Here is a 13,971-nt window from a genome sequence, read left to right as displayed (position 1 = left end):
TCTTATGTGCTAAAGCGAAGACTTTAATTGTATATATTTACTTTAATAATAATAATATATTGGTGTATTGTTAAAACTAATTCGGTTATGTTAAAATCTAAAGCCTAACTAGAAACGTTTAGAGGAAGAGGTGAAAATTATTACAATCAAATTGAGAATTAATTTAAGATCACCTCAATATTTACTGTCGGAGGTTTTTTATTACCTAATGGACGGACCTTTTTGATATAACACACCCATTGCGTTTACACAATACACGCTCACTACACCTATAATCTTTGTTTATTATCATTTTTTGTTTAAATATTATAATTTGAAAATCATCTAGTACCTTCTTTCATATTTAAAGTTTTCGATTAGTCGGCTAAACAGGGAGATTAATTTATATATCTTCTTAGTTGCCTTTAATTTTAATTTTTAAATAATTGCTCCTATATTATATACGTACGATGACGTCAGATTATTTTCATTTATGTGATCTTTTTATATATTTAGTTTTTATCATTGGGTTTAGCCAGCTAATCTCATAATAATCATTAAACCGAAAAAAGGAAATACAGGAATCACAAAAAATAAACTTACAATTAAATTTTACACCAAAATGTAAGCCACATTTCTTTCATATACTTATAATATAAAGAAGTCACCGAGCGATATCCTCGTAACAAACTAAATTAAAAAAAATATTAATGACGATTAAAAATACTTGTTGATGTGAAAATAATGCAGCATCATCTGTAAATAGATAATATTGTACATTAGATATACAGGTGTTCAAAATAAAACAATAGTCGTTTTAAATCTTTACATTGTATTTATACAAACGAAGCTACTCGACGAGCAATGTATTTTCTCCTATTTTAAGTGTAACCGGCAACAAGCAATCGCTATGTGACCGTCGAAAACTACTTCGAAAATTTATCACAATAGGCTATTTGACAATGCGAAAAATAAAGTGTCATTTACTGTAATCTATACTAATATTATAGAGAGGAACATTTTGTTTGTTTGTTTGTAATGAATTGGCTCAAAAACTCTCATTCGAAATCTACATCAACATCTACGAGTAACATAGGCTAAATTTTATTTTGAAAAAAAATAGGGTTCCGTAAGATATTTGGGTTTTTCGGACACAAGGTGTAAAAAATCAACCAAAAAAATTACATATTTTGCGAACGCTACCTATACTATAAAAGATAGAACCATAAAATGTTCAAATTAATTGTAGATCTTTTAAATATCTACAAAAAAGCCCGCGACACACTATACCTATCTATGTCGAGTGAGGCACAACAACCATTTTTTTATTTAAAAATCTTGATTTTTTTGGACTACATTTAAACGCATTTATTTTACTCATGCTATTAATCCTCAAAATAATTTCTCCCAGGAATGAAACAGTCAACGAAATAAACAATTTAATTATGCAGAAAGTACCGGGTGAAGTTAAGTTCTATAAATCCATAAACACTGTCACAAACATCGAGGACGCAGTGCACTACCCCCAGGAGTTTTTAAATTCTCTGAACCCCGCTGGGCTATCATCTCATGAACTGTCGTTAAAAGTTGGCACGCCGATAATGCTTCTCAGAAATTTAAGCACCCCCAACATGTGTAATGGCACGATACTTCTTAATATAAAGGAGCTAAGAGATAATTTAATAGTAGCGAAGATTATTATCACCAGCCTTGCAGCTTGTGAATTATCTCATATACCAAGAATACCCATGATTCCTACTGATTTGCCTATACCCTTCAAAAAGCTCCAATTTCCAGTAAAAATTTCTTTCGCACTAACGATAAAAAAATTCCAGGGCCAAACATTCAAATTAGTAGGAATTGATTTACGAAAAGAATGTTTTACGCATGGGCAACTTTACGTTGCCCTATCACGGGTTGGGGCTCCCGACCAGCAGTATATTTTGTTACCTGAAAATAATTTAACGTCAAATGTTGTTTATAGAGAATCGCCTTAGTTATCTATCCTAAAACAACGGGTTGCACTCCGGGACTGCGGGCAGAAGTGAAAACTTAGTATTAATTACATTTTACTATTATCATCATTAACAACTTTAACATCCACATAAAGACAATCTACGCAGCCTGCGGATAATGAATGCGTCGTCGATGTTAGTGTCGGTGTCTGTGAATTGACCTGGGAATCATTTTGCTGACCGTGTCTTTCCTCGGTAGGCTTTTTGCTGCGGTAACCGTTATCCACGCGGGCGGAGCCACGGGCGACCGCTATTAAACAAATAAAAATATAATAAACAAAAAATATTCAATGTACTTATATGTATAAAAAAAAATGGTCGGTAAATAAGTTTAAAAAATCAAAAATCAAGTCATAATATAACTATTTACATCACATCCATGATCTTTATAGTGTTATAAAGTTTTCATAATTTTCGCAAAGTTTAAAAAATTCGTACTTCTATTTATTTAAAAGAAATATATTTTGTATCTTTCCGTTTGAAATACGCAATCCTGCTACAAATCCGAAATCTACGCGGACGAAGTCGCGGGCAGAAGCTAGTCAGTATGTATTATGAATTTAAAAATGATTATTTATTAACGAAAGTTGAATATAATTATTAATTTATTCAAAAATCCATAAATAAAAATACATTCTTTAAACGTTTGTCGCGTGACACAAAACACTTCTGATTGGTCGGGTTTATGATGATGTCACTTACTTGTTAACCTCGTTTGCCTACTGTATGTGAATTATATGTGCCACAGATTACAATATAGGCAAGTGACGTCACCGTCCCCATTGCAGCGCATTATTGTCAAAGAAGCGTTTTCGCGCGCTGTTTAAATATTGAATTTTTAGTTTGATATTTTTCAGCAAATATGTAGGTACCTACTAGAAATAAAAATACAACTTTTACTGGGTTCCTTAACCTCTACTAAATAGTATAAAATGGATGGACCAATTAACTATGGTATAGACCGTATGAAACCTTTAAATTGCAAAATTCAGGGCCTTTCCATGATACTAAATTTAATAGAAATAACAAACTATCTATTATATAAATACACTGGAAACAAAGTTATCCTTATTCTCTTTATAATTTTTTTTAATAAATAAAGATTGATTTAATTCGACATTCACTTTTTTATAAACATAAGTTCAGTTTTATTAATAAAAAAAAAATTATATTTCATAACTAAACAAAAGTTTGTTGTTTTTAAATATACCTAAATGCGTTATATCTAGGTTAAAATCGTCATTTGAAGGCTGACAACAACATAAGAAACAATTATAAGAACGAACGCGCTGTTGTATTAACATTTAAGTTTTAACAATCTACACAGATAATAAATATAAAAAAGTATATTAAAAATAAAAATTAGGATTAAAAGTACAAAAACTCACCGTATAAAATTATTGATAACCGCAGACTTGACAATATTTCGTTCAGATTATAGTTAATTGAATTAACTTCTTAAGTAAACTCACTGAGTGAGGGAATATTGATCTAGAGGGTTAAAGTCTTTGCTTGTCATGTGCGTTGCATTGTGCGCCATGCGGTATCCCCACAGAGACATCGCTTCCTTGCACGTCTCCTGAAAATAGCAGAACGTAAATTGAACGTAATAATAAATATTTTTTGTATTATTAACGCATATTTGGATCAAAGAGAAAAAAAATATTTTCTTCATCGTTTGATCGCTTAAAAAATAATGTGACGTTAGAGATCTTGTATAGACTAATGTATGAACACAGTTCACTTGTAATTAGGTAATAATATTTACATATAATAATAAAAATCAGTGCAAGGCTTCTTCTTTTAACGAGGTTTGCTAATGCGTGTTGGATACACGTGTAGCATATTTCATCCAATATATGCAGGTTTCCTCACGATGTTTTCCTACACCGCAGAGCACGAGATGAATTATAAAGTAAAATTAAACACATGAAATTTCAATGATGCTCGCCCGAATTCTGATTTGCAATCTTCGGTTAAGATTGACGTGACGCGCTAGTTATATCTTTAGGTTAAATATTATTATATCATTATATTAATATTAAATATTATTATATTAATATTGCCAAAATTTACAACATACACACAAACATACATAGATTTATTAATAATTTCGTCCGTTAGTTGATAATATACAATATGCAATACTACATAGGGTATTTTTATGCGCGTAGATAACATCGTATATGTATGTGTGTTATAGTGCGTTTTTGTGTGTGTGAGAAAATAACACATTTAAAAAATATCACGTTATCAGGTTAAAAGATTACAGACTGCCGAATCGCAACCAAATCTTTACCAGTTTAAATTATATCCACTTTTAAAGGAAGAGTTTTCATTTTCGATATTTATACATATTTCGTCATGTATGTTCGGGCATCCAAACTGATAAATAACTAGACAAAAATAAATGAATATACATTGGAAATAAATGACAATTTATAACTGCTTTGGACGGAACAGCTTTATTAGATACGAGACGATCCGATTTAAATTTCGTAAAGATCAGATGATGAACTTCGGAGGCAGAAAACGGAACTCTTCAATAATAGCGATTGCTGCTACTTTACTATACTATTGCTATATATGCTTTTATTTTAAATTCTATGCTGTTGTTAAAATATTCCTTATATACATTATGTAAATGGAAAAACGATACGGAGTTCTTATTTCTCATTCCATCGATTCGATTGTTTTTTATTGTTATAAATACTTAAGTAGTTACAGTTATATTAATTTTATGTAGCATAATTATATTAATATCGAAACAAAAAATAAATATTGTAATAAACATATAAAAATATATACAATTAACTTTTATGTAAAGCGGACACGCAAACATCGACTATTAGTAGTGAATTGATAGATCGGGCGCAACCCGTTCCCATTGTTCAATCGTAGCTACCGTTCCGTCACCCAGGGGCGGCGCATCCGCCAATGCACCGGCCGATTGTCAGTCAGCCGTACGCTTACACGCTACCAACTCATTTCACATTCTCGCAAATCTTATTCGCCGCGTCCTATTTAAATTCATTTATTTAATACAATTATATATTGAATACATTAATAAATACGTATTTTGTTATTGTATCCGATTTCATAAAAACAGTGTAATCTATTTGAGAACATAATTAGAATTTGCCTTGGAATTAATAGAAGATTATTCCGGCGTAAAAATTAGAAATAAAAGGACTGTCACCGATTTAATGTAAATGAGAGATTGTTGCCAATTTTGATTTTATCCCAAACTCAGAATTATAAGGTTTATAAAATTAAACAAATAATAAAATTGAATTACGAGTGGTGTATTCGGTGTGACCTACGGTTTCGGTTATATCTATTATAGGTCAATCTCGCGATAGTCTTTAGTTTAAGTTCGTGGATTGACAAAAAAAGGTGTCAAACCTTATTACCTTATAGATAACTCATTCGATGAAGTAACTATTTTTAACAGTTACAACGACCAAACTATGGCAGTCAATATTTATTCAGCAGCAAACCCAATTCAATGTATTTACGCACACGATATGCAAATATAGCACTGTCAAACGAATGTTTAAATCACACATTAGGTTAACTGGTTGTTCTTTTATATAGATAGTAGGAAGCGTACAGTAAAATTATTGACAAAAAAACCATGGAAAGTTGAAAAAAAATATTGTTGAGAATAATACAAAAAAAAAATCTATCAATTCTAAAAAATAATAGGTTTTAAAAATTGGGAGTTAAAAGGATAAAATATTTATAACAGAGGCGGTAGGGGTGGGCTGCACTGACAGTTAATAACATAGATTTTTAGTCTATTGAAGTATCGTAAGGTGACAGTTTTTGATAATAGATTGTTAAGGGCGAATATATTTTTATTTTCACAATTTAACGGGTGGTATCCGTTAAATTCATGTCATCTACCACCAAATGGCAATACCTAATTAATTCATAACTTCTTTGTTCCCAAATTTGATGGCGCAATGGTAATATGAGGAATGATTAATATTTCCTACAGCACCAACGTCAGTGGCGACCACTTACCGGTGACCCATTTGCCAGGTCGCCTCTCTATATGACATAAAAATACTCATCTCTAATCATCTCTTATACCGTTAAGATATTATGTCTTTATGAATGGTAAAATTTAAAAACTGCATTTAAACACTTAATAACGACGCCGGTGCATGCAGATGAAAATTCAACAGCGTTGATCTAGATTGTTTTTTAGATAGTTAAAATAGATCAAGCCGAGAACCTTGTACTATTTTGTTTTAAGTGCAACTGTTTCTATTGAAAGCAATAGGGTTTCATTAGTATTATTATATCTTTATAACAAGAGACATTCGAGACTTTTACACGTTTCAGAAAGAAATGTTGACTATGAATGATGTCAAAGTAGTAGCTGTAATGAGGTTAAGAAACTTACAATACTTCTTTAAGTGACATCAATTTAGTTCTTGCACAGGAAATATGCCATTTTCTTCCCAAATTGATTAGTAAGTTTAATTTATATCCAAGAATCGAAAGAAGAAATTAATAAACTCACCTGAATTTCATCAACAAAACCAAAATCTAGAATATTCCTCCATCTATAAGGCACATCACGGGAGACTCTGAACGTGGCACTCACACCGGTCAAATCGACATTTGTGTGAGAATAGAGAAATTCATTGACAGATTGTGTCACATCCAAACGTAGGAACTTTAGTAGGTCATATGTTGTGCTACTTGTGTTAAGAGCCAGTTCTTCAAACCGCAAAACCCTGAATAAAAAATTATGCAAATAAATAATTTGCTGACCAATGTTCCTCTTCTAATTAGAAAATTATGTAGATTGGTGAAATTTAATGTACTGCTAATATCCCGTACAATGTATTATCAATATTTGTGTTACCATTAAACTAGTTTAATATATACTTATTAGATATATAATATATACAACCGATTTTGAAGCAAGTAAAAGTATTCAACACTTTCTAATTCATTTTAAAATTTAATTACATGAGTCGTTATTGAAAAAATTGTAAAAGTTATGGAAATCAAAAACTATCAGCACTTCACTTTAATTCATGTGCACAAACATGGAATATTATGCACTTAGCAAATACATGATTCGACCTTAATGCCTGTTAATAAATGGAAAAACACAAAATATGTACATATTTTTGTTTGTCTCCAAATTTGGACGCATGCGAGGAAAGTAGATGAATATACGTTACGCATGCCACATTTGCATTATTCTTTATTCCCGAAGGCTCTTGCCAGCACTACTCAATCATTGTATTACAGAGTTCAATTAAATTGAAAGTTACTCCCAGTTCGGAATGCAGATATTGCTCTGTAGCTAATCTTCTCCGACAATCAAGTTACATAGGTAATTAAATACAATTAAATTATAATTTATCCTTCATGGAAACCAACGAATAATAATACTTTATAAAAAACGATCAAATCTTAATAAACATAATACAATCATTTGAAGAATAGAACTTGTTTCAAGCTTGTATTAATTAGCATTTTAATATTTAGGCTAAGGGTATACAACTTTAATGATAGCCACGTATTTGTTTACTCATTCTATTTAACCAGGATGTTCATTATTTGGAAATTATTGGATTACAGCCAGCAGCAATATCTGCAGCTTTTAGGTAATTATGTTTTATCTGTAGTAATTTAAATTTGGTCCCCATTTTTTATCATAAACTTACTTTAATTTGGGTAGGAAACAAATTTCCTAAGCAATTATTTTATATTAAACGCTTACAATTAAAGAAAAAGCAAGTAGAAGCCTCTTTGCAGAGAGTTTAGCTTATACTTTAACGTCAACTTCACTGCTGCAGGAAACCATAAGCTAGCCGCCTACAGGACGATAGGCTCTGTAACCGCCATGTAGATGGGTCTGACTATTTCTCCATTAAGACCCCATGACACCTTTGCTGCACGTGCTAGTTGCTTGTAAATTTATGCCGCCTTTTTACAGGTAGCAGCCATATGTGCGTTGAAAGTAAGTTTGGAGTCTATTATGAGACCCAGCAGCTTGATCTAGGTTATTAGATCAAGCTGCTGAGTATTATGAGCTTCTTGGTGATAAGCATCGCGTTGGTCTCGGCGCTACGAAGCTCAGTTTGTTTTCGACGCCCTACTCCTGGATGGATTCTTGGACACATGCCTTAGCGGTTCCCTTCTCGCTGGTCGCTCTGGTATACTATTATCCTCCGGTACTGTAGGTAGGATGGCATGGGGTACATGTCAGTCACCTCCTCGGGCAACGAGGCCGGCTTGAGCTTGCTCTCGGCCACGACTAAGACTAGCGGGAGGGATGCTGCGGGGCTGCTCCTGGTACGTCCTTGTTCGGCGTCAGGGCGGACCATGTGAATAGCCTCGTTGGTTAGGAGGGAGTGGGAGGGCTCGCTCGAGCCTCCCAGGTGTTTTACACCGGCGGTCAGCGGCGGAGCCTACTATCTTATCCGCCGCAGGTCGTCAGCTTAGTGGACGCCCAGCTTCCAGTGGCGGAATCGGGGGAGTTCGCCACATTCCCACGTAGAGGATGAGGGGGAAGGCGCGCACTAGGGGTGCTTTCCATGAATATTCAGCCGCCTTACGGCGGCTGCCGCTGGTGGGGTCGCGGTTGCATGTCCTTGGCGATCCCGTGGCCTCACCACTTGGCGGCATGGTTGAAACCCGAGGATGGTTTTAGTGGGTAGGACAGAGCATTAGCGTTAGCGTGCCCGGCACGGGGCATTAGATCCCGGTTGAGTCCCACATATCCGTCCCGGTCCCCCGACCGGGCGGCATCCGTAAATGCGTTTCATTCTCGTAAAACAAAAAAAGGTAGGATGGCATACAAGTTGCGTGGCTAATATTTGCGCACAATTTGTTTCTTAAGGGCTGGCCACCATGCATTGTCGAAAGGGCTCTCTATATCGAGTGATACCAGAAGTACTAATTTATTTTATCTGGATATAGTCGAGTAGGTCGTAGAGAGCGTCTTCCGTTCCTCGCTGTTGTATGAATCTGTATTGGCTCGGGTGCAAAGTGGGGGGTAGACGCCATTGAAGCCCACCCACCATCAGTTTTTCTACTGTCTTACTAAGGATTTGTAATAATCCGATTGGTCTGTAGGACTTAGGGTGGGTGTAATCCTGTTTTCCTGGTTTGCGAAGAATGTATACATGCAGCTTTCCACTGTTTGGGGAAGCACGATAGCGATACGCATTTGTTTGCTAATGCTAAGAATACCTCCCTGTTACAATTTATTGCTGCGGTGCATATATCGGACGTTAGCCCATAGCATAGCCCATTTCCGCGAGGAGCTTGACTGACTGATGTGGCGACAGTGTTTCACCAGCTGAGTCCCTCAGCAGCATGTCATCCCGTCTTCTCGAGATCTTCCTTATAAAATAAAAGTTTTCCAGTTTTTAGTAGGTGCATCGTACGCTTTCCTCTTATAATTTACCCTGGCCTGGAGGTTCTCTTCGACTGTGAGTTGCTTCCTATTGGGTGCAGCATTATGTATTCGGCGTTTTTTCCTAAGCACATCCTTTTTGAGATCTTCTAGGATGGCTGACCATCATTGTGGTCTAGGATTGCCTTGCCACGCCTTTAGTTTCGGGACCGTGTCTTCACACGAATCGTGGATAATCTTGGTATTATATCTGCGCGTGGATATAGGCCTTTCTCTAAGCGCAGGTTGAAGGTAATCGCATTGTGGTCTGATGTAATGAGACTTCTATCCACTCTCCAGTCCTCCGCTCTGTCTACCAGGGATTGTCTGGTCACCATCACGTCCACGCAGCTCGAGTACAAGCTTTCTCCTCGATATGTTTCGAAGGTCGGTACGTTGCTGGTGTTTAGGATGTGGATTTCCGTAATGAAGGCGTGGAATTCCTTTCCGCGATGGTTTTCGGAGTTGCTGCCCAACCAGTGGCTCCAAGCAATCACGTCTCCTGCCTTTTTTTTTGTTGCCAAGTTTTGGTTGAGATCTTTTGAGTGGCTGTCCTAATTTGGGTTAGGTAGGTAGGTGCAAGTCATGATCCCCCTCGAAGTGAACTGAGATTAAACCTAGCCTCAGCTGTCCCACCTGCAGGAATACTGCCGCAACATTTTCTGTAACGATCGGCCGGTCATGGATGACCTCCAACTTGTCACCGAAAACGATTAAACCGGCTTTTCAAAATTCAAACTCAAACTCAAATTCCTTTATTCAATATAGAAGCATTCAGAGCTCACTAATTGTATCCCTAATTCTATCACTAATTGTATCCCTTTTGCACACAAGCGTTCCTTATTTAATTTGGCAAATAAAAGCATTTTGAAAGCTTTCTGGGAACCTGTTGTAAAACCGTATACATTGTCCCACAAAAGAGTTACTGACTCTATGCAGTCTAGTAACAGGAGTAACAAATTTGTGTTTGTTCCTTGTACCAAGGCTATGAGAATTACATTTTCTCATGAAATCATTGATATTTTTCCGTACATACAAAACATTATAGAATATATATTGAGAAGCAACAGTTAACTTCTTCTGCAGCACAGATTTAGTATGGATAGCGGCTGCGTTACCCCAAAGCATAATACCGTAAGAACTGAAATTTTGACGGGCTTTTGGCGATTCAGGGTGCACTGGATAATTTTCGTACTAGGGTGGTATCTCATCTCACCTGCCCGTCCTACATAGGGTTCTTGGACAAGTGTGACGCTAATCCCTTTTTCCTGAGCCGTTTTTAATATAGTTCGGCTGTGGCTAGTTTCGAGCGTTGCAGGTTGGCTTGTATGAGCAAGAGTTATATAGTATTTTAATTTGATATTTTTTGTACTAAATCATTATCATTAATAGATTATTATTATCAGTTGACTTACATAATTTTATCTGGATATTGTTGTAGGAGAGGTCCAGCAGCTACATAGTCACTAATCATATCAGCACATAGCCGTTCAGGTTTCCAGCAATCAAGTGCCTCCTTGCAGAATTCATGATGCAACCTCGACTGCATCACTCCTCGAGGATCCCGGATTAATAAAATAATTTTCAAATTGAACCTGAAATATCCAACTAAATTTAAACAATGAACAAAAAGGACTTTATATTGATATTTTAATATTAATTACAAATGATAAAGCATTTCCAATGATCAGTACATATTTTTTTTTTATCAGTGATAACTTTTCCAACTATGAGAGATGAATTAATAACTATTAATGGGCTTACTAGTTGTTTGATTAGACTTAAATACATGTAAAGTTTAAAAAGCTAACTTTAACTTAGGGTAGGAATACTTAATGAATACTCACTCCTTATCTTGCAAAAGTTGTTTAATAAGACGTAGCCTAACATGGACTAGTTTCATACTTTGAAATGGATACAGCCTACAGACCCTAGAAGTGAAGTTAGCATCGATGCACAGTTCTTTCTTATATTTACAATGGTCCCATAATCTTGTGTTATGCCTGAATTGACTCCAACCATTTTTTCCAAAGTCAAAATAGTCCTCCATATCATCATAGTTACATTGAAACATTTTTTTAATAGTTTTCAATGCCTTGTCAGACTCTGATATACCTCTTACTTGTTTACCTTTATACCTTAAAAACGGTTCATAATGATAGAAATTTGCTGGCACGGCATTTAAAACTTCTCCAGTAAATGTTGAACCAGACCTCCATGTAGATACAATCAAACTTATTAAAGGTCTTCCTCCTGACTCCATAACTAAGTCTTCCAGCCTTTGTACACCAGATATACTAAAATTATAACCCCACAATTCATTTTTAATTTTAAGTCTAGTATTATCTAATATTTTTTCGATGTCAGGAGACCCATCGTAGGGGTTTGTTGGGATCGGCTCCAATAAATTTTCATCCACGTCTTCTATTTTCAAGAAGTTTTTTATATTTCTTCGACTCTCAGAAGCTGGACGGTAATTAGTGTTATCTGTATATCGACTTCCAGCAAGAATTAATAAAACACTGAGACCGAACGCAACGCATATTGAATAAAAATTAACTCTTCGCAACATTACTATTTAAAAAACACGAATTAAACTGATCGCTTAAAATCACAAGGATAGAATAGATGTTGTTTTTTTTTATTAACATTAAATTAAAATGAAAGGCACTGTAATTTTAAGGAAATTGATAAGCTTAATAAAGTAGAAACAAAAGTTTACTTATTAACGTCCTCCCCAACTAACATCCTCCTACTAAATGCACAATCATGGACTCACTCGTTTTCGTTTAACCGTTGAAACTTCACGCTTTTAATCTGTTTCCTTGGACACTCCGTTCCGACTTATTGGTAGCAACTATTTAAACACTCTATTTTTATCGATGTAAGGACTATCATTGTATAAATATTAAACCAGTTATAAGAAACTTCTTTACATTTGAAGTAACGAAAAGGCTACGATGAATCTTATTCGTAGAGAAATACAGTACAAATTTGGTTAGAAGAATTTGGTAGTAGAAGAGTAAATAAAAATTACGAAACGAAAAAAACCTGTTTTTTTCGTAGGCTCCGGTTAAAGATGGATATAACGGCCTTTTTAATTCTCGTCATTTTTAACAACTGCTTATTATTTCTTTCGGTTAAAAACTTTGTTAGTACTAATATTGTGTATTATTTTGTAGTAGAAATATCCAACCACTACTTTTTTTATCACAGAATTAGTATTGACTGCTCAGTAATGTTAGTAATCAGGTAATCCTCAGCCGTAATAGTTGAAATTACAAATAATTTAAAAATATTTCTTAACTCATTTTTAAAAATAATGCAAATAACGGAGAATTGATCCAAATAAATTATAAAGTCGACTATTTTCAAAATTATATAATATGACCCCGGCGTTGAACATGGATATTAACAACGTTATAAAAAAGAATAATTATTATTATTTAAAATTATATAAATCGAATATTTTAATAATCTTGTATGACATTGAGACATATTCAACACGGTAGGTTTATTTGTGTCATATTCATAGTCATATTTCGAGTAGTACAAGCGACTACTCGAAATATACCAAATAAAAATGAACCAATTAAAATGCGTATTCGATTTTAAATCTTATAACAATATACTAAGGGCCAGTCTTAGCATTCATCGGGCCGGCTTTGATTTGACGTTTTCAATATTTAAACGTGTCAAAGCATTTTTAATTTTAAACAAATAAGAATAAGGTAATAATAAGAACTTAAAACATTAACGTATTTATTTTAAAAATCATTGTAAGATTAAATTCCGTTTAAATTATTTCTAGTGTTGTTGTTTTGTTTTGAATTTTAAATCAGTTGATGCTAGCTAATGCCTGCGTAACTGCTGGTTTGCAAAAAGGTTGTTACATGTTTTGACTATACACATTAATAGTCAGTATGACAATTAGTACAGAGTTCGAAACAAAGACCAAAACTGGTGTAGGATTCTAGCTGACGTAACAAGAGAAGTGTATCTTAAAAGGTTACGAGATAAGTTAATTGGATAAGCTTTCGGTGTAATAAGATGATGTTATAAGTTAAACTCGTTCGACTCAGAATTTCATTATTGTTTCTATAAGTAAGTTTCTATATGAAGGCATACAATCCTTTACTGATGGGTTTAAAAAAGGGGAAGTACCATTAGATTTTAAATTAGAGACATAGAAATGTATGCTCTTCAAATGAAGATCAAAAAAGGGTTTTATAAAGATTCAATCTTGAACGTGTAATGGGTTATTTCGTAGAATTCATCTGTATTTGCGAACACATCTGTGAATTGCGACATATACAATCACTTCTCTTGTCTCCATCGAGAATAACCTACTACCACTCGGAATCAATCAGAAAAACACAATTCATCCTTGCAAAAGTTATTTGATACTATTCGAATCAGTGGCGTAGCTATCGTAGGGCCAGGTGGTGCAGTGCACCAGGGCCCCTGAGCTCTGGGGGCCCTCTAACCTAAGCTATGAAAAGAGCTTTGAATAGAGATGAAGTATGGATTTAACTTACTAATGAT

General features: G+C 34.6%; 1 protein-coding gene across 1 annotated transcript; it reads right to left on the bottom strand.

Moving 5' to 3' along the window:
• Nucleotides 1-390: 390 nt before the first annotated feature.
• On the bottom strand, nt 391-12,162 carry LOC125069565 (carbohydrate sulfotransferase 4-like). The gene is made up of 5 exons (XM_047679093.1): nt 11,274-12,162; nt 10,842-11,021; nt 6,529-6,745; nt 3,383-3,573; nt 391-735 (listed from the first exon to the last, which is right to left on the bottom strand). The coding sequence occupies exons 1-4, from the start codon at nt 11,996-11,998 to the stop codon at nt 3,463-3,465; spliced, it is 1,233 nt and encodes a 410-aa protein (XP_047535049.1). The 5' UTR covers nt 11,999-12,162; the 3' UTR covers nt 391-735; nt 3,383-3,462.
• Between the last annotated feature and the right edge of the window lie 1,809 nt (nt 12,163-13,971).

Source organism: Vanessa atalanta, chromosome 2, assembly GCF_905147765.1.
Source record: "Vanessa atalanta chromosome 2, ilVanAtal1.2, whole genome shotgun sequence".
Classification (NCBI taxonomy): Eukaryota; Metazoa; Arthropoda; class Insecta; order Lepidoptera; family Nymphalidae; genus Vanessa; species Vanessa atalanta.
This window is presented reverse-complemented; position numbering and strand designations above follow the sequence as displayed.